Here is a 27,129-nt window from a genome sequence, read left to right as displayed (position 1 = left end):
AAAAAAAAAAAAAAAAAAAAGCTGCGATCGCAATCGGCGGCAGCTCCACCGCGCCGCTTTCTTCTTCGGCGGCAATTCAGCGGCAGGTCCTTCCCTCCGAGAGGGACCAAGGGACCCTCCGCCGAATTGCCGCCGAAGAGCCCGACGTGCCGCCCCTTCCCCTTGGCCGCCCCAAGCACCTGCTTGCTCAGCTAGTGCCTGGAGCTGGCTCTGCCCCAACCACCCCCCCGGGACTCCCACCCCCTATCCAACCACCCTCTGCTCCTCGTCCCCTGACCATCCCCCAGGACTCCCACCCCCTATCCAACCGCCCTCTGCTCCTCGTCCCCTGACCACCCCCTCCCGGGACCTCCACCCCTAACTGCCCCCCAGGATCCCACCCCCTTATTCAACCCCCCTGCTCCCTGACTGCCCTCCCAACCCCATCCATATCCCCGCCCCTGACAGGCCCCCTGGGACTCCCACTCCAAACCCTCCTTGTTCCCCATCCCCTGACCACCCCCCCAGAACCTCCGCCCCATCCAACCGCCCCTCCTCCCTGACTGCCCCCCAGGACCCCCCGCTCCCTTACCCAACCCCCCCGCTCCCCACCCCCTTACCAGCAGCAGGAACTCGCAGACGCGACACCCGGCCAGAGCTTGCTGCGCTTCCCACGCTGCCCAGCGGCAGTGGTGGGCCAGAGCACGGCCTGCGCGGTGGCATGGCTGCAGGGGATGGGGGGACAGCGGGACAGGGGCCAGGGACTAGGCTCCCCGGCCGGGAGCTCAAGGGCTGGGCAGGACGGTCCCACGGGCCGGATGTGGCCCACGGGCCGTAGTTTGCCCACATCTGAACTAGAGCTTGGGAAAATAGAAGGAATCACTCTCAGATTTGGCAAAACAAATGGCACAAGTGCTGATTTTATACATATATTTTTAAAATACCCTTCCAAGCTTAAGTGACTAGCTCTGGTTCATTCGGTGTATGAGTGTAAGTTAGTGTTGTGGTACCCATGGGCATTTTCTTCTCTTTCCCTGGGGATAGCCCATCTGGATTATTTAAAGCCAGGACTTAAAGTTTAGACAGAATGTCCTCACACAAAGGGTAGTTGATATAAGGAACAAATTACCACCAACGGAAATAATCAAAGCAAGAGACATGAATTAACTGGAAAGGCAGCTGCGGGATAATCTGTCAGAAAAGAATAAAGGCTAAAGGACACAGCTAAATTTCTCTGTTTAAATCTTTCTGGTACTGCCCAGCATACTATATCTGTTACATCCTGACTCTCCATTCTCTCGAGTAAATGTCCCACTGAATGATGCTGCTGTTAGGAAACAGTTATTTTCCAGCAGCTATGAAAGGGTTAACCCACACAGTCAGGTGAATCAGTGAGGAGAGCACTACTGTGAACTTCCTTTCAGCTGAGTTCTGTCCAAGAGCCTCCTCTCTGCTTTGTTCCATCAGACCTCAACTAGTCTAACTGGGGATCCTTGTGTAATAGGGCTAGGATCCAGAGACAACGTGACTTGCTGCATTTGAGAGTTTCTCATTGATCTTTGGCACCACATTGCTCAATGGTATGGACAAGACTGGATTTTGAATTTGCCTTTCTTTCATGCTTTTCTTCTTGACTCTAGGAGCCAGATGCAGGCTATGGGGAGATACTCCTCTCCATCAGCTATCTGCCAGCAGCAAACCGCCTGCTTGTGGTGCTCATAAAAGCCAAGAACCTCCATTCCAAACAGCTGAAAGATCTCCTGGGAAAAGGTGAGTGAAGAACAGCAATAGGGGAACTGGGCAAATTTCTATAGGACACAATGGAACCAGGGTGATCTGATTTATGGTGAGTCAATACTGTAGGGTGACCAGACAGCAAGTGTGAAAAACAGGGACAGGGGGTGGGGGGGTAATAGGATCCTATATAAGAAAAAGACCCCAAAATCGGGACTGTCCCTATAAAATCGGGACATCTGGTCACCCTACAATACAGTCAATCTAATCTAATGCCCCTCGTCCCCATATCTAGAAACCCTAGTCATATACTAGATACACAGTACATAGTCATATATTCACCTGCCTATTCATTGTAACTGTATCATTCTACGACCATTAATGGTCTAATTACAGAAATCAATGGTGGCAAAGACTGCATTTTGTGGTGTGGTTTCAGGACAGGCAAGGAGAGGGTGGAGCAGAAGGGGTTCAGCAAGAGCCAGCAGCCCTGCTACTATATTGCTAAGCAGTGCACAGCAGTTTCAGATGCTTCGCCACACTCTCCTGTGAAAGAAGGAGTTCTGCCTGTGTATAATGATCCTTTCTTGCCCTTGACCCATCTGAAGGCCTTCAAGGAGTAGGGTAGGGAAAGGGAGTCAGTTATATTCTTCCAAGACTTCCCTCCAACCTGCAACCCTGAGGCTACGTTAACTTGCACTGCTTCATCCTCTGCACTGCAGAACGTCCCACCACATCCCCTTATGGGAAGGGCGGGAAAGTCTTTGGAAGCATGCACCTGCAAGACCTGTATAGCCAGGTGGTAGAAGGGAGGCAAAGGTCATCACTGTGAATCCTTCTTGCCTCCTGTGTTCTCATGGGATCTGTAGGCTGAGGAAGGAATCCATAGGATTCTTTCAACATGGGACGAACCATGTCCACTCTGGCAAAAAAATTCATATTAGAATTCAGCAGTTTCCTTTTCCCATTGCAGGTTCTTTCCATGTAGGGAAATGGGACCCATTGCTTTTGTGGATGGAATATTGGATGGAAACCCCAAACTTTGGAGGTGTTCAGAATCCAACCCCATATCTGTGTCCTAAATTCCATCTCTGGCCTTCAGCTCTATCCCAGGGTACACAAAAGCCTTGGCTTTAAACTTCCCTGAACTCCAAAGGAGTGTTCTAGATTCAGATGCTGATCTCCGTCTGAATAGATTGTAGCATCTGCTATTTTATAACATCTTCCTGGGCATCTTGGGCTTAATAAACTGGGATTAAAAAGCAAAAATAACTAAAATAATTTTGAGAGAGAAAACAATTAGAAGTTGCTCATATGCTTTTCCTTTGGTCTATAGTCATTAGTTCAGATTCTCTTTTAATGACTTTCTGCCTGTCCTGTGCTGTGCTCATCACTGTGGTGTCTTTCTTGCCTTCATTTCCCATGCAGATGTATCTGTCAAGGTGACCCTGAAGCACCAGTCTCTGAAACTGAAGAAGAAGCAGACAAAGCGTGCAAAACACAAGATCAACCCAGTCTGGAATGAGATGATCATGTTTGAAGTGCCCCATGAGCTGCTTCGCGCCTCCAGCGTGGAGCTAGAAATGCTAAGCCAAGACGGCCTGGGGCAGAGCCAATCACTGGGCAAGTGCAGCCTGGGTCTGCATGCCACAGGCACAGAGAGGAACCACTGGGAGGAGATGCTGAGGAACCCCAGGAGGCAGATAGCCATGTGGCACCAACTTCATATGTAGCCATGCAATCTCTGTCATGACCAGCCAACTGCCTTTCATACTGGGAGGTCTCTGAGTCAGGAGGAGTAAGCCAAGTTATATTTCATCTTGCAGGAATGTGAACCACACCCATCCACAAAATGACCAATCACAGCATTCTGTTATGGACACTGCCTTTTTCGGGTTTCCTGCCACAAGGACTCTCTCAAGCTAGACCAGGCAAAGTCTTGGAGCCTACATTGTAGGGAAGAGTCAGTCCTGAACGCTCTCCTAGGGATGGAATGCATGTCCCCAACAGACCTCTAACTTCTACAAGGACAAGATTCTGACACTGAAAAGCCACTGGTGAAAATAAATGGGGACTCTCAGATAGGCTTTTGTATGCGTTATATTTAAAGGTGAGCTGAAAAGGGAAAAAATGGGCTTGCGCTATTATTTACTGCTTTATGATGGAGAAAGAAGGCCTGATTTTTATTTAGTTAGTTAGTTTTCTGCTTATTTTTTATTTTATATGTTCAGGTCTTATCTACCCTGCTTTCCCTTGAAGACTCTATAGATGACTGGAGAGCTAGCAGGTATACAGCACACTTAATCAGGTTTCCCTTCTATGGTAAGAGGGGAAGTGAGTTTTATTCACAGTGTTCAAACCACTTTGTCTTTTTATTAACATTTTTAAAATCAAACACTTGACAAACCGTTTAGAAGAAAAGCTCTCTTTGTTAAAGGTTTAACACCTCTAGCCCTTCAATTAATGGCAGAGAGAGATCTCCCTGTCTGTGTCTACCTCTGCTACAGAGACCGCCAGCAAAACCGGGAAGCGCAGATTAACATTTCTAAGGTTAACACGTACAAGAAGAATTTTTCTATGAATACAAAATGAAACAAGGGCACAACCCCCCCTTTGTTCGTTTTTGCCATCATAAGTCTCTTTTCAGAAACACTGGATTTCTGAGCTCCTCTTGGGAACGTAGAGTTCAGGCTCAAAACTCAGGCCTTCTCCTATCTCAGAATGTGGCAGCCAAGCTTCTCTAGTGGAAGCGACTGGGCTCTCTGCATGGTTCGACCTCACCAAATTAGAGATGCTAACACACACGTTATCATTTCCACCTGGTATATACTTAAAATCTGTCCCTATTCCTGTGAAAAAACCAAGTAATGGAAATAGATGGGCCAAAAGGTTATAACTCAGTCCCAGGTTTCTGACCAGTCCACAAACCTTCCTCACCAAAGCCCCCATTGGGGTGGTGGTCTCTGCAATAGTTGTGTCCATTTTGCAGTCAATGTTTTCCATATTGCTTTAGGTGGCTGTATGGAACAAAGAGAGCAAAAATAAATTGATTCCTGAGATATGAAAGAGAGAGAAGCTACGTGAAGGGAAAAAGAGGCAGAAACGTAAAAAGACAGTAGACTAACACAGAGAAAAACAGAGAAAGATGGAGAGAGAGAGTAGATCATATAAAAAGAGCGAGAGAGGCAAAGAAGCAGAGGTATTCTCCTGATAGTGTACTGTACATACCCAGCCTTTGAAGTGAGCACTGCCAAACCCCGTGTCTGGATTCCTTCCTGTTCCTTCGTTGCTGGAGTCTTTGATATCTTGGATTTAGGGTTGCTAAAAGCCATTGAAAACATGAAAGCTTCAAGGTCTCTTATCCCAAATCTATATGTGTAAGTAGTGTATCCCTCTTTCTCCCAGTGTTCTTGGGGGAGCTCTCCTCTCTGTCTCTCACATGCAGGTCATGGACATAAGAACGGCCATATTGGGTCAGACCAAAGGTCCATCTAGCCCAGTATCTTGTCTTCCAACAGTGGCCAATGCCAGGGGCCCCAGAGGGAATGAACGGAACAGGAGATCCATCCCACAATTCAGAAAAATCACTGACGGTGTTCTATCCGGTTATTGCCAATGAATTGCCACAAATCCTTCTACTTACTGCCATCCTTTCTGCTTAGAAATAGACTCATTTCTGAAGTGAGCAGGTGTTGGATATTCTGATTATGTTCCAGGAAGCAGATGAGACTGAGTAAATTACATAGGATTGTTTCACCAGCAGTTTGGGTTTGATGCGGAGGTGCCATACTGAAACCCAATCGTAGTTACCAGCACTGCTTAGAAGAGCAGCCCAGAAGGCTGCCAGGTACTACATCATCTCAGGACTGAATGACTTTCTCTTCACTGGCCCACTAACTCACCATCACCTTTCTCTTGTGCTTTTGAGATTTGGCATGGCTTAAGTGTAATTATTTACACTCCTTTCCATGTCTTGGGATACAGAAGGGGTATCATCAAAGAGATATTGCTTTGTCCCTATGAGCTCCCTGCTTGTCCTGCCACTCCATTGCAAACAGCGGGCTCACCTTTAAGAGACATGCCTGGGGACAAGGCATTCAAGGGGCTAAAGATATAATCATACTGTCCATAGCTCTGGAATACTTAAGCAATTACCCAATCTCCACCACATTTGGTCACTTTAAACCAGTATTATTCACAGTTTGTTCCCTGGCCTACAGATTGCTGCTTAATTAATAAGCAAGAGCCAAAATTCTGAACAAGATGGAGGAAAAGCCCGCACAAGACTCATGGAGATGCTAAAACCATCTATTCTGTTACAATATGTACTGTAACTGTAGGGTGCTGTATCCCAGCTGTGTGGATAGTTCTGTTCTCTCAGTTAGCGCTGAATCAATGTACCAGCATGGAAGTAAGGGAGGATAGCTGGAAAACATTGTTGGTTATTAAAGATGGGAGGAGGTTGTAGTTTGGCTCCATTAGAGAGATACGCCCAAGAGCTGAAGGCCCTGAATTCAAGTTTCCTCACTGTTTGCCTGGGATTTGGATCTGAGATTCCAGACTGAGCCCCTCTTTTATCATTTAATGATACACAGGAAATTCAGTTATCTTACAATTGCAACCAGCATTACTTGATTCCTATTATGTCCAGCTGAAGTACATACTGGACTAACTTGTAATTACCTCCACTTCACAATGTAAAGAGTTATTGATTCTCTGTTATGTACTGTGTAGTGCAAGTTGTCAATTGTTATTCACCAGCAAATGCATGATTCATGTGTGATTCAATAATGAGGTGGAAAATAGGGTACAATCCACATCAGTAACAGAGGCTAGACTTCAACACAATGACATTTACTAGCACTATGACAAATTTAACAAAGGCACTGAACTGATGTGGCTTTGGCCTCATTTCTTGCACTTTTGTGAAGGTCAGTTTAGGTCTAATTAGATCTAATTAAAGAGCTGAGATGGAACATGTTACATGTTTTAAAGTTCAGCTCAATCACAACTGAATTTTGTTCTCTTGAAAGTTAACAGAGTGATGAGCTATCGGAAATAATAATACTTAGCAGTCAGATAGTTCTTTTCATTGGTAAGTCTCAAAAGGAAGGAAGAATATTGAACAGCACAGAAAAGTGGTGACATGTGGCCTTCCAACAGGAATGACCAAGCTCTTCTGGTTACTCAGCCCCTTTCACTGATGTTTTTATTGTACAGAACCAGCTTTTGGTTGTCTACGTTGTACTCACAGTCCAAGGCACAAAAGGAGAGCATGAGACTTGTGAATCGTGTCGGACATTACAGCACAAATGTAAATCTTCAATAGTAAATAAATAATTCCAAACTGTGAACACAGTGTCTGTTTTAATTGTGGTAGGATAAGTCCCCTATGCCTCTAACTCACAAATCAGACATGTAACATTTTTGTGGTGGGTCAGTGGAAATCTGAGGAAGACCTTTTGAGCTATGCCATTGAGTACATAGATGGTATAAGGTTATGCTGTGGCATGAGACAGAGTTCAGGGTCACATCCTTGCCAAGCACAGGAAGATTCCTGCCTTGCTTTTCAGCAAGAAAATGTAAAAGCAGTGCTGGAGAGGCTTTCGTGAAGCTGTGAAGATAAGAATGGACATATTGGGTCACACCAATGGTCCATCCAGCCCAGTCACTTGTCTTCCAAAAGTGGCCAGTGCCAAATGCTTCAGAGGGCAGAACAGGGAATTATTGAGTGATCCATCCCATCATCCAGTACCAACTAGCAGTCAGTCTAGCAGTCAGAGATTTAGGGACCCCCAAAAGATGGAGTTGCACCCCTGACCATCTTGGCTAATAACTATTGATGGACCTATCCTCCATGAACTTACCTAATTCTTTTTTGAACTCAGTTATACTTTTGGCCGTCACAGCATCCCCTGGCAATGAGTTCCACTGGTTAACTGTGCATTTTGTGTGAAGAAGTACTGCCTTTTGTTTGTTTTAAACCTGCTGCCTTTTAGTTTCATTGAGTGACCCCTCATATTTGTGTTATGCAAAAGGGGTAAACAAAACTTCCCTATTCACTTTCTCCACATGGTTCATGATTTTATAGACCTCTATCATATCCCCCATAGTCATCTCTTTTTTTTAAGATGGACAGTCCTAGGCTTCTTAAACTCTCCTCATATAGCAGCTGTTCCATTCCCTTCATCATTTTTGTTGCCCTTCTCAGTACCTTTTGCAAGTCTAATATATCTTTTTTGAGATGGGATGAACAGAACTGCATGCAGTATTCAAGCTATGGGCATATCTGGGATTTATATAATGGCATTATTATATTTTCTGTTTTATTGTATCTCTCTTTCCTAATGGTTCCCAACATAGTTAGATTTTTTTACTACTGCTGCACATTGAGTGGATGTTTTCAGAGAACTATCCACGATGACTGCAAGATGTCTTTCTTGAGTGGTAACAGCTAATTTAGATCCCATCATTTTGTATGTATAGTTGGGATTATGTTTTCCAATGCATATTACTTCACACTTAAAGATGAGAAGGGATGAGCAGATAAGATTTGGAAATTAGGCTTCTTATGGTATTTGGAGCTGACTCTGAATCAAAATTGTAAAGGTGAATTCCCATCTGAATACCCTAACTGGTGCATGGGATTAGGGGAGCTGCATTTCCAATGTAGTAATACTCTGGTTTCTCTTCAGATCGTATAAATCTTCTCCTTCCAGAACAGCCAACAGTGGTGTGGATTTGAGGTTCTGGTTTGGGCCTGTCCCCAGTTTTAATCCCTTCAGTGCTGACTTCCTCTCAAACATTAGCACTTCAGTGAAATACCAAGTCCATAAGAGCACAGGAGGTGTCCTTTGTGTCTCAGGGGGTGAGAGCAAAACCAAGAGAGATGGGAGACAAAAGCATGAAGACTGAGACACAGGAAATTGAGTTCTGAGTCATCCATTTAGAACTGGTGTTCAAGGTTGTAACTAGTCCGAGCTGTCACAGAGGGAGAAGAGCAAAAGAGCCAAGGAAATAGCTTTGGGAGAGAAGGTGGGGGAGGCTGTACAGCTCGATTAACAGCAGAGACATCATTCTGATTAAGATAATTTTAAAACATGGTGGGGAAATGGTATAGTATGTCTCACAGGGGTTCCCACACCCCGATGCTGGTGTCACAAAGGAGATCAGCAAAATGTTCCCACCTGCAGAAGGCTCAGATGGTCAATCAGGTCAATTCTACTTAATCCCTTTTTTTTACATAAGAGGAAGAGGAGAGGTTCTGAGGATACCCTTACTTCCAAACAAGATTGAGACAATTTGCCATTGGGAATGCCTTCTCACCTATTTGCAGTGGTGTTTATTTTCAGATTAATTTTTTTTTTTATAAGGAAGCATCCAGTAAATTTTAATTAAACTGTCATGGAATTCCCAGCCTGCTGCACCAGAGCATAACAGAATCCAGGGCCCTTGCCATAGATATTGGGACCAACCTGACTCAGAGTACTGGGGGATTTGAAGACTCCTCCTCCCTGCCCACCCAATCCCTAGGAAATTTTGCCCAAGTTACTTCACATTTTCTCATTTAAATCTTGGTGGTTGTGAAAACTGAAGACCGATAGCACTGCCCAGAGCCAGACAGGGGCTGTGAAATGTCTCTCCAAAGCTCTTGAATCGATATAGGTCTGCTAGTACACCACAACCCAGACCTGCAGCCTACCTGATTCTCCAATCCTGGGCTTTGCAGCACACCTCTACTGACTCACCTCAATCCGGTCTCTGCAGCAACCCCTGCTATTCCAGTCCTTCAGCATCTTCCACAGTTCTGTCAATGGCCCCATGGCCAATGCAGGACCCAGTGCACCTCAATATTCACCTGCATCACACCCTGCTATAGTATGTCTAACCCCTCACGCACACACCTCTGCTCCTGGCCTGCCCCTCAAACCTGACCTGCAGCACTCCATGTGATTGCCAGTCCTGGATCACTTCAGTCCCAACCTGTAGCTCTTTCCCTCTCCTTTTCTGAAGGCCACTCTGCTGAGTGTCCCAATCACTCAGAAATGTGAGGCAGCTGTAAGGAATATGGACAACCACCCATCTGAGGTCAGCAAACTTATTTTTTTACTTGGACTAAAATGGGCTTCAGATCCAGGGCTTCAGAGTGATGAAAAGTCGAGTCACCACATTCTGTTCTACAGCAGCCTTGTGCCTTTGATTTTCTGTTAGATAGTTGCTATTTTTAGACACCCACCCCCCTTGTAAATGAATTGCAGCACAATTCATGTGGCAACTGTTCTGTCTGCAAAAACTGGCATCTGCTGCTCTCTCTCGCCCACAGCTCAGTATCTCCATAAGGAGACAGGCACATGGCACAGCCCACGAAGGCTGCTCTTGCAATTTAACACCCTCGGTGAGGGATCTGTTTATTGAGGCCACTGGGGACAGGTCAGAGCATACAGCTGTGTGTTGGGCATGGTGTGTGCCTGCTGGCAAAACCTTCCTTTCAGCCACTGCTTGCCTGAGACATCTTGGGAGGGGGAGGGGAAGATGGAGACTGATAGGAGAGCAAGGCATCTCCATAGAAACCAATCTGCTTCATTAATAGGAAAGTCACACCATGGTTCCTTGCCTCTCAGCCTCAGCTGCTAACTCATTGAATCAGACACATCATTGCAGACTCAGTCTCCTCATACAGAGCCTGTCCTGAGGTGCCCTGCTGAATTTAAGGAAACTTACAGCATTATAGTCACATCAAAAGGAAATTAACAAGTGAGCTGACTAGGGAAATCTAAGTTTATTAAAGGAAGGAAGAGCTGAGAGAAAAGTGTTAACCCATTACCTGCCTCTCTCCCACATAGGCACACACTGCTCCCTTCATTTCACCTACTATATTAAAATAAACAGTTAACAATAGACCCAAAGAAGTGCTGACAGCCTCCCCTGCGTGACTGGGTCAATTTAAAAGCAAGCTGACCCCTTTCCCTCAGTGTGGAATTACAACAGGCCTCATGGGCGTATGTAATATTCCTCACCAGGAAGAAACTGCAGGTTTGTTTTTCTGATGCTAGATACCAGCATTTCAGAGCCTCTTGCCAGCAGCAGCCATCTTGATGGACAGTGATAATGACACCAGCAGAAATAGGAGAGAGTTTGCCAGTGGCTTCAATGCTAATGGAACTATCACAATTATTTCCTCTTTTCCCCCTTTCACTGTTTTCATGTAGATTTGGTGTTTGTTAAAGACATTAAAATCAGCAGCCCTGGAGACTGAAGTTACCTTTAGTCACAAAGCAGGTAGCCAGCAGTGCAAACTTCCCTTCCACATACTGTCTCATCCCCTGTACTCTGCTTCCATGGCCCATGTAGTCCTTGGCCTGAGCTCCCAAGATGGAATCCAATTACAGCTAATTGTGATGGTGATTTTGTGTGTCATGGACACCTGGCTGCCAGGAACTAAACTGAGACTCACCAGTTCATTTCACATGCTGTACTTGTATTTCACAAATTGGTTTAATCAGCTTGGTTTGAAACGGGGCCTTGCACTGGTTCTACACCACTTCCACAGTATGAAAAGAACCCAGGAGATCAGGGTTCTATCACTGTCCCTTCCACTGACCACTCATGTGACCTTGGACAAGTCACTTAGGCTCTCCGTGTCTTTGTTTTCCCATTTGTAAAATGGAGATAAATATTTACCTACCTCAAAGAGGTGCTGGGTGGCTCATTAATGTTTAAAAAAATCCTTTGAGATGCCTAGGATGAAAGTTTCCAAAGAAGGGCAAATTAATGTAAAACTTGGGTTGCTTGGTGGCCTTGAACAAGTCACTTATGCCAAAATATTCTAAAGTGGCCACTGATTTTGGATGTTTACGATTCTGGGTGCCAAGCTTGAGACACTGTTGGCCCTGATTTCCACAGGTGTTCAGCAGCTGCAAAGCCCATTGACTTCAATTAGAAGTGTGGGAGGCCGATGACCTCTGAAAATCAGGCTCCAGAGTGTCTCATGTTGCATACCCCAAAACTGATGCACCCAAAATCAGCAGCCACTTTTGAAAATTTTGGCATTTATTTATTTATGTGGGTAGAGCTTTGCAAATACAAAGCACTAGATAAGTACAATGGGAAAACTACTGACCTGTCAGAATGCAATCACCAGGGAAACAGTATCACACGATTCTTGCTCCTTCATCTGAAATTGGTGGAATTTCCTCAAAGAATTTTGGCCTCCTGATGGCGGCAGTTGTGGGGCAGAGTGTGATCCAGGCCCACTCTGGGCATAAATGCTGCCCTTTGGACTTTCTAGTCAGTTCCTTCCGCTGTGCAGGACATGAAGCTCCCAAGATGACAGGACAATTCAAAATGATTAACTAGGACTAAAACGAGAAACAAAAAACAACTCCCTCTCTCCCCAAAAAGCAAGATGCAAGCATTGATACACTTTCAAAGAAGATAATCCCCAATCTCTGAAGGGAGGTGGCTATCCACTTGGAACAGTATCTTTATTGAGGCAGCATTCCAGATAAGTAACTTTTCTTTCTCTAAAGACACCATCCACCAAGATGCTGATTCATAGGGAGTAAGAAATTAGTCGTCTTCTACACTTAAAAGTAAAGTCAACAAAACTATGTCACAGTCAGGGGTATGAAAAAACTACCCCCTGACTGACATAGCTATGCCGACCTGACCTCCAGTGTAGACGTGGCTATGTTGACAGAAGAATGTTTCCATCGATGTAGCTAACAGGGAGGTGGTGTTCCTACACGGACGGAAAAACCCCTTGTTGGTGTAGGCTGCACCTATACTACAGGGCTATGTCAGCATAGCTACACCAACATAGCAATGCCAGGATAGTCTCTGTAGTGTACACACAGCCTAAGACAGATATTCAGAAAGAGAACAGGTCCAGACCAATCAGGGCAGCAGTCCATCTAATCTAGGATCTGGCAGTTGTGTAAGAAAGTGTCCCCTTTCAGTAGTTTTACATTTGCTGCTCCTTTGTCTCCATTTGAGTGCCCCTTTTAGTCTTGTATTATAAGATGGGGTAAATACAAGTGCATGAATTACCTGCTCCATACAATTACTTTTTATTTGATCTTTATTTGTTTACTCACTAAAATAAATAGTTCCAATCTCTCCTTGTAAAGAAGTCTGTGCAGACCACTGATATGGTCCATCTGTGGACTCTTTCAGATATATCCTGAGACAGGGTGACGAACACAGAATGTAGCATTGTGGGTGAGGTTGTATTATTGATTTAAATAATGGCATTATCATTTCTAAACTGTTCTTCGTACATCCTTTTTGCTGCCTTTTTTTGTTAAACTCTTAACAATGATGCCCAGGTCTTTTTACTTGTCCCTGGTCTACCCTACAGAATTAGTTTAAAAAGTGATTTAAGTTAAACCATTACAAAGCCATGTGAAAGCACCTATATTGATTTAAAAACTTGAGCAATTGTTTTAACTGATATGAATGTCCACACACAAAGTAGCTCTGGTTTAACTGAACTGGCTTAAAATCACAACTTTAGTTTACCTCGTGCTGCTTTGTGTGTAGATTTGGCCTTAACGAAAATTGCATGCAAAAAATACACCAACTTAAAAGAAGGAGCATCCCGAAATAAAACTTCTTTTGAGGGTGAGAGAGTCTGGTCTCCCCTACCTTGGAAGCATGGAGAGTCCGAAATGGGATTCTGTTCTGCAAGCCAAATCCAACCAATGTTTTGTGAATGTGTGGAGACAGCTGAGCTGGGTATGGTAACACACAGGAAAAGCACCGGTGTGACTGAAACAAAGGTCTCACAATTTAGGCAACTGTAGCAGAAACATTGGAAGACTGGGGCACTCCATATAAGGAATACAGGAAGACTGTGATAGCTGAAGTGATGCAGAGGCAGAAGGGAGCATCTTTGCTGACCATCCTCAAGAAGCAACAGACTGGATGCAAATTATTGGTGCCCTCCTAGCAAGTTGCCAAAATAGGCCCTTTTTTGGCAGTTTAGGTGTCCCTCCCTTTAGGAAATTAAGTTCTATTAGCCTTAAATAATAAAATAAAGAGAAACTAACCCAACCTGATAAATTTAAATGTTTTTATTAACAATCATCTTACATTACAAGGATAATATGACAAAAGGAAAGTTCTCGTGTACATACTATGATATATCAACATAGCTCTATTCGTATCCAGTGTCCTAGGTCCTTTCACACAGGTACTATAAAGCATAGTCTGCAAAGTAATAACATTTTAACGTTCTCCGAAAGTGTGATATTAACATATTAATACATATGTAATAATAGACTTCTAGATATTTTTTTCTCTCATTTTGTGTGTGTGTGTGTGTGTGTGTGTGGTTGAAACAAACAGTTCAGCAGGGCTGTGCTTTGGGTGGGGGGAAGGTACTTTGTTTTCTGTAGGAAGTTAAACAAAAATGTATTGTGTAAAATGGTTGATGAGTCTGAGGAAGCCTGAATGACAGGAACCCTAATAGCCCTCCAGTCACATATGGGACGTGGCTCCCCCGCACAGCCCAGTGAGCATTCTGTACATGAGGTGCAGTGTATAAAGGATTCCAATGCCAGGCAGGAAATACTCTATTGGCAGCATGTGGACTGGGGGTTGGTTTGCTAACTGAGTTTAATGTCAGTGGCATTTTCAGGAGAAGGTGAGGGGTGGGGAAACCATCCATGAGGTTCATGAGGAATTGGTACTAGTTTCTCTCTGCTGTATGTGTTTAACTGGGTGCCATTCAGCACAATTGGCAGTCATAGTTCAGAGAGACTCAGGAAAGGCAGGTTTGTGACGGAGGCATATTAGCAGTGTTGTGTGAAGGGAGAAGCCCAGGATAGCAGGGGATTGAGGTTGCATGGGGGAAGTCTGCACAGCATCTGCTAATGCAATACCAGTGTAACTAGTCACTCAACAGTCAGAGCTAAAATGCACCGAACTCTCCCTCTTCCCAAAAGAAATGAAAAATTAAAACAAACATAAGAAGTTAAGTGGTTGCTAGGCTGACTCTGGAGCTGGAAAGCCAAATCTCCATTCCCCTCCTTTGGAGTTACAACAGCTCTCTCTCAGGGAGGAGCAACAATGAATCCATTACCTTTGAAAGGAAAGCTACTCTAGTCATCCCGCCCTGCCTCACACATAAAAAGCGTCACTATGGAGGCAGGCCAGTGTAATATGCACAGCTCTGTCCACAGCAGCAATTTCGTGTGGAGAGAGGAAGAAGGGAAAGAGGCGCAGACATTAGCACACACTCTGTAACTGTCAATCCATGGAAGCTGTGTCCTGGATCCACCAAGAAGTCCTCAAGTTGGAACTGCCATTCATAGAAAAATATTTATCTTAGTTTTCTTTTCAAGGGAGGGGGTGAGGTGTTGAGCCCCCTGAATGGCTCAACTCAGCAATCTCAATGCACCTTGTCTATTAGCTTAAGTGTCCATCATGTGTCATTTACAGTGTCCTTCACTTAGCCAAATAATTCCCTTCTCCACCAAGAAAGCCGTCTAGATCATCAGTTCACAACTGAGAAATAGCTGCCCTTGGTGAAACACGGCACTCACCGAGGAACATCAGTGCAATTGCACTCATTGGGTCCACTGTAAAGGAAGTGGCCTAACGGCTCAATTTGGTGGAACTGCAGGTATGATTCCCAGTTCAGTATGAACACACACATCTTTATCACTCCTAACTCACGGTCCATTTTCTTTTGTTCTACTCCCTCTCCATACATCATTCCTCCCATCTCTGATTGTACAAGAGCGACTGCACCAACTCTGCATTTTCTCTCGCTCTTGTTTTATTCTAACCCCATCTCTAAAACATTGGCTGATGCTGTGTGCGAAATATACTACATATAAACAAATTCTGTTGTACTGCGCTGGACTAGTTACTGAAGAGTACTGGTTCCCGCTTACTGCATGTTGGTGGCCACCAAGGAATGCCAACCAGGTGAAGCAGAAAGCCACATCTTCACTGCATTCAGACCCCTGGTCATTGAACATCTCCATGAAGACAGAGAAAAGTGCATAAAGGGGTGAGATATGTATCAGCCCAAGTGTGAGTACACAGGAGCTATGGTACGCTTATCCAAAAGAAGACAAGGGCGTTCACCTTTCTCCATCACCAAGACACAGTCCCAATACTACAGTTCCACAAGCCTTATTTAGCACCTTATTTAACATACAAGAAAAGAACCCCCTTGTCCTGACCACAGCAAAGTCCCTATACACACAAATGTAGACCCCCTCAGCATAAGATTAAAGCTGTACTGAAGTCCTCAGTCTTCTGTATTACATACCTCTCACTAGAACACAGGGCCAGGGCCAGGGCCAGGTTTATACAAGGGCAATTGATTCTATATCTATATTATAGGTTTATATCTATCGAAAACATAGAAATATATAAATATATAGGATTTTATTTATAGATATATAGGCATGTGATTTTTATTTCTTACGCTGTGTGAAAATGTACTGGGATGTGCGTATATACAATATATAGACTGTATGCATAGGTACTGTATACATACACTAGCTTACATGCACACATGTTATACATGTCTCCAAGGGAGACAGGAATTGCATAGGCATTACTGGATTGACAGTACAATGGTTGGGGGATCAACGTACCATTTCTTTACTTTTACAACCTCTTTTTATGGGGTTGAGAGAGGAATCTGGCTAAAGCAGATGTTACTGAATGTTTGCCAAGGAAACTGTCCATTGGCCAAGCAAATAGCAATATTAACAAGTTAAGAAAGAAATGTAATTTCAAAGAGCACCAGTGGCGAACTGGCTGAGTTTGCATTGTGGGATAGAAATGTATTTAGAACCTGAAAAGCATCTGAGAATCCATACCACCAAACATGCAAGGAGTACACCTGCATACCACAGAGATCAATTCATGGTTTAATGCAAAGAACATTCCAGGACAATGCCTTCTTAGGGACACTCTTGCATATTTGGTACATGATTCTTGTAGCATGCATATGTAATCCTTACACTCTTGCTAGTACAGGAAGAGCTTTGGTTTCCTGGGCCTTTAGGATTGTCCCTGTTGTGATCAGCCTAGTGGCCAGAAGGCCTAGACTTCATGCAGCTACTGGCATGCTCTGTAGAAGAAAACATCCGTGTGCTTAGTGGACATCTGCCAACAAGCAGGATAAAGGAGTATAGGAGCCTGAGAAAAAAGAGGGTAGGATTTCGGCAACCAAAAAACCCAAGGGCTACAAAACCAAGGGTCTGGAGAAGTGCATGTGATTCACGGTCAGCTGCCTTAAAGAAGACGGAAAAGAAAAAAGGCTAAGCTTATTCAAGGAATAACAAACCCATTATTTCTTTGCTCTTGAAGACGTTCAAGATACCATGAACAACACATTCAAAACAATCGCCTGTTGGTTAAAATGGAGCAGGAGGGGAATAATTTAAACCGGATCCCATTAATCTCCCCACCTCAGGAGGAATCTGTCCAAGATGTCTACATCTACCCCATCAGATTTCTGAACGGTGGTACACTATGTGATGCAGCTACAGCTACACTGGAACCCAACCAATGTTGTGAACTGGCACCCTCTGCTGTCCCTCAGTCATCACTACAACCCAGCACATTTCAGCCTCTTTTGCCTGTGAGAGAAACTGGCTAACTAACAGTTAAAAAGATGATAATGAAATAAATCTCCGTAAGTGTGGTTCAGCTAGTTATTCGACCGAACGCTTTTTGCTTTTAACAGCTAAATACTAGGCATCTCTTGTCTTTCCAGTTGATAGAAACAGTAGATCCAGCCCCTAGGAGTCACTCATATCACTGACACACAAGTGGGGTATTTTTTGCAAGAGAAGCCCTCGCTGCTTTACAGACAGAATGGGTAGAAAGTAACCCTATACACATTTCATTCTACTGTTGAGAACTTGTTATGAGAGATGTCACCAATGATGAGTTGTATTTGAGTCACTTTTGAGCCAGTCTCTGGTGGTACTCAATATCAAGGTTGTAAACAGGCTTTTTTGTGGCTTTAACACTGGTTTGAACAAGGACCTGGTGAGTTCTACTATTTAAAAACTGTTTTGGGGCTGGACCTTTCCAGAAAGACGGCCACAGAGTTTGCAGCTCCAGTTTGAAAAAGGGCCATGTGCCAAATTACTTATTCTACTGCAAATAGAATATACAGATTTTTCATGACGAGGAGTGTGGAACACTCGGATCTTCCAAGTTCTTGTGCTGAACACAAAAAGGGGAGCACAGAAATACAAAAAGGGGAGAGGGGAAGCTGTCTTTAAAGTCTCTCTCACACTCAGAGCCGTCTATATCAAGCACTTTTTCTACTGTTATGATTCACTTTGCAGCAGATTTCCTAGATATCTGTGTGTCATAAGAAAGAGAAATTCCCTGCAGTATGCCCAGTATCCTCCCACAGTAGCATCGCAGTTCACATTGTCTGGCTATAGCTCAGAGTTCAAGAGTGGCGCAGTGGTTCTTTTGGGAATTTCAATTTTTATCTTCTCACATTTTAATTTAAAAAGGTGGAAGACAAGCCCCCAGAAGGAAATTGATCTGATGGTATTGTGACAGTGCAATGAGCAGTTTTTTACTTCCCAGGCCAGTAGGGGCTGTGAACACCTTGGGTCTCTAGCAAGAGCTTCCCCTCTTACGGCTAAGCAATGAGCTGTTTGAGTCTGCACAATTCCACTGGGCCTCTGGTCTAGAGCTCTCCTCATTTGGGAGGATGGGTCGTCCTGTTGCAAGGCTTTGTTGGGAGTGAAGGGGATTTCAGCAGTTTATTACCATTATTCACTTGCCAGGTATTACATTGCCTTCCCCTGTGCTGATATGGAACAGTGTCATGACCTGACTCACTTGTTGATTTCTAAGGGGATTCCAGGGGGAAACATTCCAGTTCCCGGTTCTTAATGGTGATTTTGATGTATATTAGACATTACCTATCAAGCTCACTCTGGCACATCTGCACTAGCACACTCATTCCATATACTGTATGGGGAATGGCAGGGGCAGAAAGGAAGAAGTTAAGTGCTGCAAACTGTATTGCTTTCCTCCCACACATCACTATTTGAATTCAGAGGCTCCTTGGTCTATTGTAACCCTTTCAAAAGTGACCAGCTATATAGTATGTGTGGCAGGATTAGGGTAAGGAACATAGGAAGTCATCACAATTAATGCTTCAAACAGTATCCAACTCCACTCCTCAACGCACCCCATAAGGGGTAATGTATGGATAGACAGGATGCACTTTCAAACCCATCAGACATACAAGTTCTGCCGTTTCCCTTGGGCTTAGGAGCTGAGCCGGAATGTGGTGGCTCAGCCACATATCTCCACCTGCCCTGTGTGCTGCTGTTCAGCACAGATTAGTTTGGACGGTGCAGCGGGATCCAGGCAGTGGTGTGTGTTTTGTTGGGGAAGACAGTGAGCGAACCCTGGCAGTAGAAGTGACTCCAAGAGAGATCGATTTAAAACATGCTACATCACCATTAAAAACAAAAAAAGTTTAAAAATAAAATAATTATATATATATATATATATATATATATATATATAAATGAAAAACTATCAACTAGCAGCAACGTTTCTAGAGATATCTTAGCACCAAGACCAAGGGCGGAGGGTAGCAGTAGAAGGGAAAGGTTCAGTGTTGCTGACATCACCATCATGTTTCCAAACAACACAGCTTGGCACAAGACGTTTCCCTCTGGGAATTGGGAACATGCCAGCCTGATTCTTCTGGACAACACGGTCTCAACTCCCGTGATGCTCTGGTCAGATTGGTGCTGCCCATACACATCAGCAAGGCAAGGCACTAGCATCTGGGGAGTTTTTGCACCTTTTTTTTTCTTTTCTAACCTGAAGCGATAATTGTGTGAACGTGTGATTCTGTTAAAAAAAAAAAAACCACTCATTTGCGATTCAAGGTGAAAGTGCTACTTCCACATTTCTGCTGGACTTCGTGCCCTTTCAAGGAAGGACAAAATATTTCACAGGAAGTACAGCATTCTTCTTCCTTTTGTCGCCATTCTGCCATGCTGTGAAACATGTCACCTTGGTCACAAGAGAATACATGAACCTTTAAAAATACATCATCACACCATTATAACCCAAGATAGAACTTGCATTGATATTCCCTGCCACGGAATTAGAGCAGGTGTTTTTTCACCCATTCAAGAAAATAAAACCAAAACCACAACAATCTATGATTATAAAGACAGAGTATAAATAATGTAAATCAGAATATAATTTTTAAGCCCTGAAATCTCCACCCTCTGATGGGTCTTGACTCATTGGCTGTCTCACTTCCACAGCAGCCCTGGTTCTGAATGAACAGTTGTATAATTTTTTTAAATCTCCTACAATATAAAAATATAAATGCAAAAAACTCCCCATGCCTTCTCCATTATACTATCTTACAGTCTGCACATGACATTGTTATAATATGTCTGACCGGTAATGGGGTTATCACAAGGGGACCTGAAAGCTTTGCCTTACTCTACAGCCCACCAGTGGGGAGGACTGAGAAACGGGCATCACAGTTTAGCTGATATATTTGTTCTTAAAATAGGGGAAAAAAATATCCAACACCCTGCATAAGTGAATAAAGCTTCCACTTCTAAACAAGAAAACAAGGTGAAGTTGGGGAGCTGGGGAGGGATCCCAATACACATGCACAAGTCGCTCTGTTGGAAATCAGACAGCCATCGGTGAATGGCTCAAATGGCTCATAACTAGACTAAACAATGAAAAGAAAGGCAGGGGGTACCCCTCGTCCCCACCGCCACCACACACGCACACAAACACACAAGGAAAACAACTGTGAGGAGGAGGTTGACAGAGATCTGTCATCTAGCTTATAGATTGATTGTTAGGTTTGAACATGTAGAGTATGGCCCCAGCACATGCTTCTGAGAACTGAAATGTTGCCACCTACGCTGCAGCTGCCATGTTTGGAGAAATCAGTAAATTTCAAATATTGTCTCTTTCTTAAAATTCCACTTAGCTTCTACCAGATGCACATCGCCTTAACTTTTTAATTTTCAGTGTGAGTTTTTTTTATATATATATATATATATGTGTGTATATATATATATATAATATATATATTTTATATAATATATCAAAGTTTAGAGTATAGACTAAAAAAATTATTCAACAGCTTTCAGAATTTGAGGCATTCCTTCCTAAATATCGGGGTAAAATTCAGAGCCGTGGTCCATGCTCTGCAACATCGGCTTCTGATCAAGGGAGGACATCCTGCTCAGCATTTCTGCTGACAGTGCATAACTATTGCCTGACTTCTCCTCAAACCAACTATCTAGTGCCCTCTTGGCATCGAAGTTGGCAATGGGTGGCCCATTAACGGCAATCGTCAAAAGATCACTGAGCTGTTCCAGAGTGAGCCGAGAGCGGTTGTTTTTGCGCACTCTCTGCAGGGCGTTGCGCCCCTTCTCGCAGCAGGCTGTTGAGGTGGGAAGGACTTTGAGGATCTGAACTATTTTATTTAAGAGTGGGAATCTCTGTTTGTATTTACAGATGTGACTGATTAAGTCTTTAAAACCATTTTTGGTATAATAATCCACCTTGAGTTCTCTCCATTCCATCAGCAAACTCCCTCTGGTGTCCATTCCCTCTCTGCAAACTTCTCTTGAAAATGATGGAACAGCTTCCAGGTGCTCAAATATTTGTACCATATCCTCCTTTCCATAGTTCATGAGCTCCTCCGTGTTTCTGGGCCAAGTTGCAAGATCAAACACCTGACACGCTTTCACAAATGTTCGGCTACGGGAATCGAACCTTTGGGCCAGGATTACCTGGGTCTTCTGGCAGATCTTTTCTCTGATTGACTGGAATTTGGCTTCAGCCACCCGCAGGTTTTTCACAGCAACTCCGTTAAAGCTTTCACGGAAGTTCTCTTCAAATTCCTGCAAGTACTCTCCAGGCGAGTCTGCCAGCCTACTGATCTCCTGGATAGCCTCCTCTATTTTGTCATCCACTTGTGACACAAGGAGGTATTCACCTTGGAAGATGTAGGCGAGGCGCGAAAGCACAGCAATCACATCCAGCAAGAAGTAGATCAGTTTAATTGACTGGTAGTCCATAAGGAACTGCAAGAGAGCCAAGGCAATAGCAGAAGCATCTGCCCGTTGTGTCTGACCACTGACATCTTTGAGATGGGCCACGACTTCAAGGTAATCCTTGATCAGCGCATTGAGGACATTCTGCTCCCCTATGATCCACTTCACTGCTCGGATATCTCCCAAGAACTCTGTCTCTTCACAAAGAGTGGCAGCAGTGACTCTCAGCTCACACATCAGCCTGGGAGAGTAACGATAAAAGCTAAGCAATTGCTTCAAATTGTTTTCTAGCTCCTCCAGACATGGAAGCTCTTTCCCACTGATGGCATCCAAAATTTCCAAGTGGGGCCTGTGTACCATAAAGGGTAAGCAAAGCAACCAAGGCAGAGTCTTTCTGATTGTCATGAACAAGTTGGCTCTCAGGCTGGCAGTAATGTTAGCACCATCTACTCCCAAGCCGATAGTTGGTTTCTCATCCTGCAATCTTATTCCCAAACTGGAAAAAGCCCTGTCTAATGCTTGGAGGTAACTATCTGTTGTACAAAAGCCCAGCTCTTGAAGAGACAGGAATTCAGTTGCTGGAGGTCCATCGCTGCTCGTGTACTGAACGTAAACCGCTACTGTGTCGGCAAGCAAGTCGTCACTCTGCCCATCCAGAATGATGCTGAGAAAGGGAGACTGCCTGATACGTTCTACCAGATCCTCTCGCAGAGCCCGGGCGATATGATGGATTAAGATTTGGCAGTCTCCCTCGTTCATGTACTGATCCACCACTTTGAGTTCACACTTTCTCAGTAGTTCTGCAAGAGGCCTAAAGTCAAAGTAGGGCCTGCCTTCCAGAGCTAAGTGATAGGCTGTGTTGAAGAGCAGGGTCATATTTCGGCACATCTCTTCTGTCTTCTCTGGATGCATCCTGAGCTTGTAGAGCTGCAGGCACTTCTTGTGGAGGTTGCTCTGGCTGTGAAGCTTTATAGTGTGTATCTTGAACTGCTTAGAGCCAATGATGAAGGCTGAAGTCCGAGAGGATTGCACCGTGTACTGCCTGCAGACATGGCACCACATTTCATTCAACGTAGGGGAGTACCGAAGAAACCAAAACTTTTTAAGCCACTCTTGCTTGAAGCGTCGAATCCTCCTGCCAGTTGCAGAAGACATCTTTGAAGGCTCATCTGTCGCAGCTATCATGTCATTGGAAACTGATTCATCAGCAGAGTCCACCTCCTGGTCATCATCCTCCATGATTGTGGGAACAGAGATGATGCTTTCAGAAGCTTAAAAGAAAAAGAAAAGATATTTACAAAGTTCAGAGATGCAGCAAACATTCAAAAGATAACACAGAATATTGTCTAAACAACTGGCCCAAATTCTACCCTTTATTGGTTGTAGTAGAGTTTGGTCCTCTGAATACAAATTTTCAAAGAAAAATCAACATAATTCTCATAAAAATCTTACACATCAGGCCACCTTGGACAAAAAGAAATGGTATGACATTTTGGCCACTAGCACAATGCATAAGGTACACCACGTACTGCTTTGGGAGAGAAAGTTACTAAGTTCCTGGAGGAAATGAAACATCTTCAGAAAGGGACACATGCTTCCATTAAGGACATAGAGTGAACAATGAATGCTTCCAGAGGAGGCAAAGTATTCATTATTCTTTATGCACATGCAGTGAGCTAGTATATTTCAGACTCAGCATTTCAAGTCATTCAGACTTTCAAGCAGAGCTTCCTGATGCTTCTGCTGAAAAAAAAAAGAATGTGTCAAGAATACAGCAAACAAACCAGCTGCAATGGAATTCTGTTTTTTTATTGACAGTGTATTGATTACAATAGAAACAAATAGAGCACGTCATCATTACAGAATCTTCCCCAAACCATGTCTTCTATTCTACTCACAGCAACTGCTTCTGCCCCCTGCAAAACCTAGTCAGCAGGCTTCCATAAAACAAGGCCTTCCTCAGAATATTCAGGGTAAAACATTTTAGATATACACAGCAGATAGAAACTCCATTACTCTCCTTAAGCAGGGTTTGAAGAACATTCTAATTCTGCATGACTTACCTGTGGGGTCAGACAACTCTTGGAGCTCGGGTACCTGAGGTGGTACAAGAGGTGGCTCAGGTAACTTTCCAGATCTCAACATGTCTAGTTCAGCCTGCAGCTCACGGATCTTTTTCTTCAACCGTATGCAGTTGGGACAGAAGGAAGTTGTGGGGATTTCATGTGAGTTGCCTTGAGTCGATGCTAGCGATAGCTCAGTCGGGCTGTCTGCCGTGAGTGACAGAGGCTCTTCGTCTTCATCTTCCAGGAGGCCCATCTCTTTGGCCGCACTGTAAGAGGAACCATGGGGGACCTTCCATTCACCTTCATTTTGGTTTCTGCTGAAGTTTGGGGAGCTATGCTGAATGGCAGCTCCACACCTTTCAAAGATGTCTTCGGCCTGGTATTTGGATGCCTTTCTAATGGAAAGGGGTGTGCTTGTTGTTAGCTGGTGCTCTTGCCGCTTTGCTGATTCTAGGGAAGCCTCCAGCACATCTTTGAAGATGAGATCTATCTTCTTTTTCTTCATCTGGGTGTGGGATTCCCCCTCATCACAGCTGCGCTTGTAGGGGCTCTTCCCTTGCTTTAACGTGGTGAGCTGGAGGGGGCCTCTCATATCCTCTTGATTTTCCACATTTTTTTCTGACTTTTCCCTCTGTAATTTTTTATCTCCTAGAAAGGAAAGTGAGGGGTGTGGATCATCAAAGAGAACTATGAAATATTCCTCAATCCAAAACTAAAAAGAAAAGAAAAAAGCAGGCTAAATCCCTGCATATGAGTTTATTGTGTTACAAATAAGGGAACTAAAAGAATTCAGTGGAAATCAAGACTCAGAAGAAGAGGAGGTCTACTAATGGGCAAGCCTTCAACATGGAGAGACAGTATCTAGGTAGCCATACAGGAGTAGGACCCATACATTTTTAAGAGAAGAAAAACTATAGGCAAGTTGCCGAACATAACAGGTATAACCAACCTGTGCTGGAATGAGACTACAGAATTAATTACTGATCACAATGGAACCCAGGGCCCTGTGCCCAAATACCTATTTCCCTTCTGGAAGTACAGTGACTACTTTGACTTGGTAAAAGGTATCAGGTGAACAACACATGAAGCTTGAGATTCAGTTTTCCATCAGAACCCCAGAGTCTGCCCATTTCACAACAGAAAGCTTGGAAGCCTTTTCATTCTGTTTCAGTTTGGAGGCTCTTTCAGAGATGAGAGCACAAAGAGATCAAAGACTTGCAGTCTTAATCCGTATGGTACATGTTGCCAACTCAGCTAGAACTGGTGAATGCCCTCCAAGGTTGGGACAGCTATCTTGTCCCAATGGATTCTAACAATGTGCCCACTATTCAAAATTAAAAAATAAAAGCAACATTATACAAATGATTAATTGCTTAAAACAAAGGGAACAGCCAGATTTCCTTACCTGGATATTCAAAGGATGATAGGTTTGGTTCAATTTCCATCTTTCTTCTATCTTGTAAATAACTTCAAGTATTGGTGACTTCCCAAACAAGAGGTTGCTTTATGCTGATTTTTTGTTTTTAAAACATATTCATGCTTTCATAAGTTACAGTGTAGGAGTTACTAGGGTCTTTCTGAGGAGAGCAATGCTAAGAATGCAGAAAAGATGCAAGACTCAAAACACTCAGGGTATGCCACTATATGGAGGGCTGGATCGGACAACCAATTTCATGCTGGGTTGTTAGGGTAGGGTTGTATCCCACTTGCCATCTTGTATGAACCAAAACAACAGCCTGTGTTTCAACACATTTCACCAGGGCGTTTCTAAGGGCTTGAATATTTTACCTTATTTTTTTCCCTTTAGTGGAGGACTGCAGCCACGGATAAAGGAACTGACTTAAGACTGATCCTACTTTTTTTATAATTAAATAAATGGTTCAGCCCCATATAAAGATATTAAACCACGTTAAAAACCCTTATATAATAGGTTTTAAGGCAGAAACTCTGATGATAAAAACAAAATGAAAAATAATAGCAGCTTTGTTACTTATTGGGACTTTACAGAGTGTCTTTTTACTTGGCAGGCTGTAGAGGACTGTGCATGCTTCGGGTATGCGTCTAAATATAATATTATTTAACAGATTTCTATTTTCTACTGATCAGCAAGGTGAAGCACCTTCCAGAGCCACCCTCAGAGCAGATGCTGTAAAATCTGGGAATTCTAAACAAAATCTGCAAGTGATGCTCAGAGCTTGTCTACACTTACCGGGGGATCGACGAGCGGCGATTGATGCATCAGCGGTCGATTTAACGGGTCTAGTGAAGAGCCGCTAGATTGACCGCAGATCACTCTCCTGTTGACTCCTGTACTCCATTGGATCGAGAAGAGTAGGGGTAGTCGATGGGAGAGCATGTCCCGTCGACATCATGTAGTGTGGACCCTGCGGTAAGTAGATCTAAGCTACGTCAACTTGAGTTACGCTATTCACGTAACTCAAATTGCGTAGCTTAGATCGAATTTCCCCTGTAGTGTAGACAAGGCCTCAGTATTTGCAACGTCTCCATTTCTGTTCTGCAATACCGAGCCCACTGCAGAGAGCGACTGGCTCCCAGAGATACCTGCAGGTTTCTCGGTAGACCTTTTCAACCATCTCAATTTCTCCTAAAACAAGATCATGCAGCAGGATTTTGTTGGTCCTAGTGAGACACAGACCCAGTTCTTCACTACACATATAGCTTCACTCTGGTCCAATGTGCACTGTGACTTAATCTCTGAATTCATACAAACCCAAGGTCTAAATGCAAGTGTGGTGTTTGTGTGGCAGGGCTACTGATTTCCAGAACCTGTGTCATGGGCACCCAGGCTCAGACCAGCATTGGGGCATACCACTTAACTGCCAGCTGACATGTGGGACACCCAGGACATGTCCTTTCCCTTTAGTATCTTCTGAAAGTTTCAAAATATTTGAGCAACTGGCGCATGTGTGGGATAAAGCAAATCCCCTAAAGCCTGTATACAGTACAATTTTTAATATAATTGTTCATGGAATAAGTGCATATTCACCAAATATTATCATTGATATATCATATTTCCAATGCGTTAAAACCAGGGTGACATAATAAACAGATCTTCCAGGAGGTCCTGCCCTACCCATGTTTTAACAGAAGACACCTTTTACCAAGTCAAGGCAGCAGCTGTGCAATAATACACATAGGGTTTTTAATTATAAAATTGTATTTAGTTTGGCTGCCTCTCAGAGGCCCTGCCATTCTGTGGCTGGGCTTGCAAAGAAATTCCCTTGGTCCCCTTTGTGTCATTGCATTGTACAGACAATCAGGTGCAT

General features: G+C 43.8%; 2 protein-coding genes across 4 annotated transcripts in view; one reads left to right on the top strand and one right to left on the bottom strand.

The window, feature by feature from the left end:
• Positions 1-3,840, top strand: part of SYT13 (synaptotagmin 13) — a 19,891-nt gene extending 16,051 nt beyond the window's left edge. For both annotated transcript variants that reach the window (XM_026651546.1, XM_026651547.1), the window contains exons 5-6: positions 1,620-1,749; positions 3,142-3,840. In XM_026651546.1, the coding sequence (XP_026507331.1) occupies positions 1,620-1,749; positions 3,142-3,446 (435 nt within the window). In that variant the 3' untranslated portion in view covers positions 3,447-3,840. The remainder of the gene's footprint in view (positions 1-1,619; positions 1,750-3,141) is intronic.
• Positions 3,841-20,836: 16,996 nt separating this feature from the next.
• PRDM11 (PR/SET domain 11) overlaps positions 20,837-27,129 on the bottom strand; it is a 50,324-nt gene continuing 44,031 nt past the window's right edge. The window contains exons 7-8 of one of the 2 annotated variants that reach the window (XM_024214610.3): positions 23,840-24,490; positions 20,837-23,047 (exon numbers count right to left, since the gene is read on the bottom strand). In XM_024214610.3, coding sequence (XP_024070378.1) covers positions 20,883-23,047; positions 23,840-24,490 — 2,816 coding nt within the window. In that variant the 3' untranslated portion in view covers positions 20,837-20,882. The remainder of the gene's footprint in view (positions 23,048-23,839; positions 24,491-27,129) is intronic. The other variant, XM_024214618.3, reaches the window with a different exon arrangement.

Source organism: Terrapene carolina, unplaced genomic scaffold (assembly GCF_002925995.2).
Source record: "Terrapene carolina triunguis isolate 2854851 unplaced genomic scaffold, T_m_triunguis-2.0 Scaffold96, whole genome shotgun sequence".
In the NCBI taxonomy this organism is placed as follows: domain Eukaryota; kingdom Metazoa; phylum Chordata; order Testudines; family Emydidae; genus Terrapene; species Terrapene triunguis.
The sequence above is the reverse complement of the archived record's forward strand: the minus strand, read 5'-3'. Positions and strand labels throughout refer to the sequence as shown.